This window comes from Apteryx rowi, unplaced genomic scaffold, assembly GCF_003343035.1.
Source record: "Apteryx rowi isolate R43461 unplaced genomic scaffold, aptRow1 scaffold_372, whole genome shotgun sequence".
Classification (NCBI taxonomy): domain Eukaryota; kingdom Metazoa; phylum Chordata; class Aves; order Apterygiformes; family Apterygidae; genus Apteryx; species Apteryx rowi.
The window spans coordinates 843,401-849,400 of record NW_020450219.1 but is presented as its reverse complement, the minus strand read 5'-3'; the positions used below and the strand labels follow the sequence as shown (position 1 = coordinate 849,400).

General features: G+C 42.4%; 1 protein-coding gene across 1 annotated transcript in view; it reads left to right on the top strand.

Annotated features, from left to right (window-relative positions):
- Nucleotides 1-101: 101 nt before the first annotated feature.
- FAM124A (family with sequence similarity 124 member A) overlaps nt 102-6,000 on the top strand; it is a 44,045-nt gene continuing 38,146 nt past the window's right edge. Inside the window, exon 1 of the mRNA XM_026073672.1 lies at nt 102-160. Coding sequence (XP_025929457.1) covers nt 102-160 — 59 coding nt within the window. The remainder of the gene's footprint in view (nt 161-6,000) is intronic.

Sequence of the window (6,000 nt, the reverse complement as noted above, 5' to 3'; positions counted from 1 at the left end):
CGGAGCGGAGCGGGGGGGCGGGCTCGGCGTCGCGGCGGCCGCGCGGGAGAGGCAGCGCCGGCAGCGGCCGCAGGCGGGCATGGAGCTCTGATGCCGCCGCCATGGACAAGAAGGCCGGCGGCGAGGATGACTGCGTGGACTCGGGAGCCGAGACGGGCGGGTGAGTGAGTGCGTCGCCGGGTGGCCGGCGCCCCCCGCGCTGGGCTGCCCCTCGCCTTCCCCTCCCCTGCGGCCGCAGGCTGCACTTGTTGCTGGCGCCCTCCGCCGAGCGGCCCCGCGACGGGGCCGGGCCGGGCCGGGGGTGGGGGTGTTGCCTCGCAGGCTTTGTGCCCCGGCGCACAGCGGCCGGCGGTGGGATTTCCCTCCCTGCCTGCCGACCGGGCAGCACCCCTCGCGTTTAGCTTTCTTTCACCCCCCCCCCCCCGCCCATCCAGCCCCTCCGGGGCGGCCGCCGCCTGGGCCCGCGCGATCCCCTGCGGAACAGGGAGGGCTCCTGCCCCGGAGGATCACTGTGCTTGAGAGGCCCCGGCGGTCCGTCCTCTGCTGCGGTCGAGACAGGGAAAAGCTCCCCGTCATCCTCGTTTTACACGTGGGGAGCAAGATGCGAAGGTGCCACGGGTCCTGTGTTTCGAGCATGAGCCCCAAGCCACCTCCCGTGGCCTCACCAGTGCAGCCCGGCACTGTGCTTCGTGGGCTGCTGGCAGGTCCCAGAGCACCGTGTGCGGGTCTTGATTCTGCCCCATCCCTCCGTGTCCCTGGATAACTTGTGTTAAGGATGGCTGGAAACGTGCCTGCTCCAGCCTGCCACCATCTTCCATCCGCCCTTGTGGCAGAAACGCCTGGCCAGCATCAAGCAGCCAGGCTGAGTCCTTGGAAGCACTATCAGAGAGCCACAGAGGCAGGTTAGGTTTGTAGTACCCCAAAACTGGATTGCTGCTCTCATGATTCTCACCACAGTGACCTACAAAGTACCATAAGCTTTGCTGGTATTTTTCTGACCTGTAAGTGATATATAAGAGGCAGGGAGAGTGACAGTTCAACCTGCAAGTGTCATACAAGAGTCAAGGAGAGTTTTATCTGGCTCCAGCTGCCAGAGGTACAGTGTGTTTGTAAGTTGGATGACTTGCCCTAAGATCACAGGGCTGCAAGGATGAGCCATGGGATCCCCAGTTCTGGCCAACTGCAGGTCCCACTTCCAGCCTGTGTCTGTGGTGGAGAGAGGGGAGCTCTTTCCAGCCCATTTTACATGCAGCTGCCACATTGTCCTGTCAGGAACAGCAGTGAGTCTTTGCTCATTCTCCAGTTCCAGAGGGACAAAAGGAGATTGCCTGTTCCCTTTACTGCGTTCTCTCCTAGGTCTTCGTTCTCCATCCCGGCTTTCCCAGCTGTCGTCCTCCTGGCTCCTCGCCTGGTCTTTCTCCCTTGGTCTGCAGTCTGACTGCCCCATGGGCACAAGGGTGTAACATATAGACAGGGTCAGACAGCATTCCTATTCTTTCTTTGACCCCGTCTACCTTGCTACTGTAACAGCACATGCTGAGATTCAGGGTAAAGGGAGTACCCTTATCTCAAACTGATACAAGTAAATAAAAGTACCTACTGTTTGTCAGGGTACTGTGCTCGAGTATGAGACTGAGAGCAAAATAGAACTGTAAAGTTAATTCTTGGTTGCAAAGTGGTGGCACTGTACCCAAACTAAAGTAGCAATGTTATAATCTTTTTTGAAGTTTTATGTGAAAATGGAATATTACAGTCTTTTTCATACATCCAGCCATTCGTTCTAATCAAAAAAGTTTTTAAACTGTTCTGTCATCTGCAAAGCTGTGGACCTTTTTTCCTTTCACTGTAAATTATTGCAGTATTGTGGACACACCTAGTGATGAAAGTTTTAAAATGTTTTATGTGACATCAGCATAAAGGAAAAAATCCAGGTCTTTCTAGTCCTTGGGACAACAGCTTTTTAGTTCATCTTTGGGGAATGTGGATAAAATAATCAGTGAATTCATGGCTGGTTGAAAGCTCAAAAAATCCTTGATGGGTCAAGTCACTCTTAATTTGCTGAGTTTATCTGGAATAGAAAAACCTGCATTTTGTTGGGAGGGGCACTTGGAAGGATTTGACCCAGATGGTGACATTAGCCTTTAGACCTTAGTGACCTGCAAGACAGCTGCTTATGTCTGGTGCTGATGAGGTGTTAGAGCTGATGATTTTATGAAGCATCTTTGTCACAGGCTTGACACTAAAAGGTGTAGTTTAGCAGAAGAGGCTGTTTGAGGAATTTTAATCATGACATATGGTAATTAATAACTGCAGTGCTTTTCACTGAAGTTTATTTTGAAGAAAAAAAAAAAACACCTCTACATTTCAATTATTATTTTTCGTTCTGTTTAGCAGCTATTTTAGTCTGATAAACATAATGCTTATGTCTCTTTCACAATGTTTATATTTCAGTTTTCTCACCAAACCAACTGTTCACAGCACTTGCTTTTTCTTCTTAGTGAAGATCTGCCTTTTATTTAAGTCCAATAATAACTATTGCTGAACCGAACTGTTTTTCTTGTTCTCCAATTACCCAATGGTTTAAAAAAAAAAAAAAAAAAAGAAGAATCGAATGTTCTGAAGTTCAGCCATCATCCAATGAATGTCCTTTGTATTAGGAGAGACAACTGTCAAGGTAATTCAGTAACAGTTTTACATCAAGTGGTCTCTTTCTGTCACTCAATGAACAGTAGCGTATAGTGACTATATAGTAAATCCAGCCACTGCAAGCCATTGTCATCTTGATAATGGTATATAATGATGTGTGAGCTCTTATATGAAATCTGTAGCACTGAAACTGTTTATAGCAACTAGAAAATCTAATACATTAAATGCTCTAAATGGCATATGTCTCTTAAGGTTTTGCTGTGGCTTCCAGCTACAGAGCAGGCAAAACTGTGCTACAGAAAAGATCAGTTACAGTTTTAAACCCTCATTTTATCAATCCATTAGAAGATATCTTCATATTACTGCATTTGCCTCAGTAGATAGGAATGACAAAGAGGCTGCAGAACAAAAATAGTGTATTTTAAGTTACAGAATCCAATAAGAATGGATTGAGGTGTTGTTGTCAAGTACCTAAATAAAGGGAATAACACATATAAGCTAAATAGTTTATATTGACTGTTTATTAATGAGATTTGAAAGAGTTTCACTATCCTTGGTCTTAGAGACTTTGGCTGTACACAGTATATTTTCTTGGGAAATTTATTTTGGGGCTTTTTAGTATAAAAACTTAATTTCATTTGTTACTAAAATCTTATAGCCCAGAACTATGGGCCACAGACAACTTCCTGTGGTAATAATTTAATCAGTGATTTCGTACCATAAAACCTGAACTTCTAGAAAGAAGAATTTGGTCTTTTCTTTTTTCTTTGATTAGAAAGCAAACAGGGAAAAACATGGAAGAAAGAATTTTAAGGGAGGAGGAATATATGTTTAAAGAATTGTAGATAAATTATAATGAAAAAATGCTAGAAATTTAATATTAAACTGCTTAAGAGAATGAGTTGTAGAAATGTGCATTTTCAAGTTTTCTTCTTTTACAAACCATGCAAATTTTATTTCACTATCCGTACTCCAAATAGCAAAACAGTTTTGTGTGTCATTCCTTATCTCTGAGGTGAAATACTCAAACTGACATAAACTAAAAAAAATTTTAGAAGTTGTTAGGCATATAATTTTGAAGCATGGGACAGATTCTTGCTGTCACTGATGTCAGTGGTGAAGTGTGAGTTGAACTCATTGTATTCGCAATTGAGATCCAGAGTGAAGCATAATGAATGTGGAAATCATGTAGTTTCTAAGACATAAAGCCTTACATTTTGATTCCTAAACTGTGTTTGGGTCCAGCTGCCTGTGTTTCAGGATTTTTTCTATAGGAATGCTCTCTGCTATTTATCAAATGTATATGCCTTAACTAAGTGCAACACTTCAGTGAGGTAGCTGTCGTTAATGAAGACTTTGATACATGTGGCAATTCCCAGCAGAACCTCACTTGTTCCCTTATAGAGGTATAAAAAACAATGCCTTTAAGAGTTAACGCTTTAATAATTAGCTTACTAGTAATGCCAAAGTTTACCAAGCATCTAATTTTTCCCTTCCTTCCTTAATTGTTTGAAATTATTAAAAGCTAACTTCTAGCTTTCTCTTAAATTATTTGAAATAGCAACTTAAAGAGCTTTTCCACTTGTATTTCAAACAATTCATTAATTTTTTTAGAAGAAGTGGGGAGACACTATTGAAGTACTTTTTTTTTTTTTTCCTGTGTAAGTTAAAACCTCTATATTTAAGTTTCTGTTTGCTGAGTATTTGCCAAATTTTAGGAAGAAGGCAAATTGTAGTATTTATTTGGTAGCCCACAACTGCCAAGGAATAGCTCAACTATATATAGAGATCCATTTCAAAATGAAGGATCAAAAGGTATTTCATGCTTAGGACTCTGTGCACTGTACAGCAGTTAATTTTTAACATATATTAAGCAAATTCCATTTCTGTTTGTTTGTGGTTATTATTTGGGGGGTTTGTTCCATCCCTTTCCCTTCCCCCTGTGGTTATAAATTCCCTAAGTTAATTTCTACAGAGCTTATGTTGATTTCTTGACTGTGCAATAGCTGCCAGTGAGACCCTGGATAAATCACCACAACTATTTCAGCCTGTGCTCACTTATCAGTTAAAAAGGTAAAAAATCCTTTCTTTGTTGCAGTTCTGTAAACTGTGAGATTCTAAAACAGAAAAATACAGTTGTTAATTGAAGTCAAAGTAGCCTATAGAAAAGAGGGTGTATCCACTTAAAAGTATTTAGAGTATTCTAATTCATGTATGTCCTCAGTCAGAATGGGCAGTTTAAAATATCAAACAGCTTTTTTGTTTTGTTGTTGTTTTCTTGCCTTTGTTTCATCCTTCTAGCTGGAAGGGATTCAACGTTTATGACTTTGTCATCTGTGTGATATTCTCTCAGTATGAGACGTCAGTCTCTTGTCACATATTGCATCCATTTATGTGAAACACGGGAATACAAATCACTGCTGCTGAAACCTATTTTAAGGGCTTTTTTTTTTTTTTTTTAACCTTAGGGTTTCTTCTTTTTTTCTGGGACATTAACTTTCCATATATCCATCACTCTGGACATGTCAAGATATACAAATTGTCTGTGATTTGACAACCAAATAATATAAAATTGAGCTTTTTGTCACAAATTGAGGTTGAGGCACCATTTCTAATCAGATGTAATYGGCAGAGTGTAACTATTTGATTGAACCTCTGGCAGAAGACCTGGTAGTGTGTTGCACTGGGGTTAGTCACTGAAAGCAACATGTAAGTAGGCTTTAAAGCACATTCTGCTGGCCAGGAGATCTGTGCTGATATCTGTGGTGGCTTGGTTCCAGCAGGGAACGAGCTTCACCTCTGCTAGCTGTGGGAAAGTCAGGCATTTGGTATCAGTGAATCATTTAGGCAGCTTCTGCTCTTAATTAAGAGCTCCAGGGCTCTCAGAGGATAGCGAGGGTTGCCAAATATTTTGGATGCCCTGGTGTGTGTTAGCTGAGTCCTGATGCATCCTTCTGGACAATGATGTGTGGCCGAGTAGTGAATGAGGCGCAAAGGCAAGTATACTAACGCATATACCTGCCTGATACATTTGAAAGATTGTAAATGACAATTTAGCATGATGTGATGATGCCGGTGATGATGTCTCTTGCTTGGGGCCTCAAACACTGTTGTTGCTAATAAGCTCCCCAGTATGGTAGCTACAATTGAGGCATGGGAGTCCATTCTCTGATTTAGCTCACTCACTCTACTAGAAATCCAGAACAGCTCATTTTGAGACAAGTTGCTCTAAGTTATTCCATTGCAGTAGTCTTGATTGCAGAAGTAGAAGTGTGATGAAGGTAATGGATTTGCTTTGGATTTATATCAGTGAAACAGATTGTAATCCAACCCACAGGAATATGGTGAGAAGAA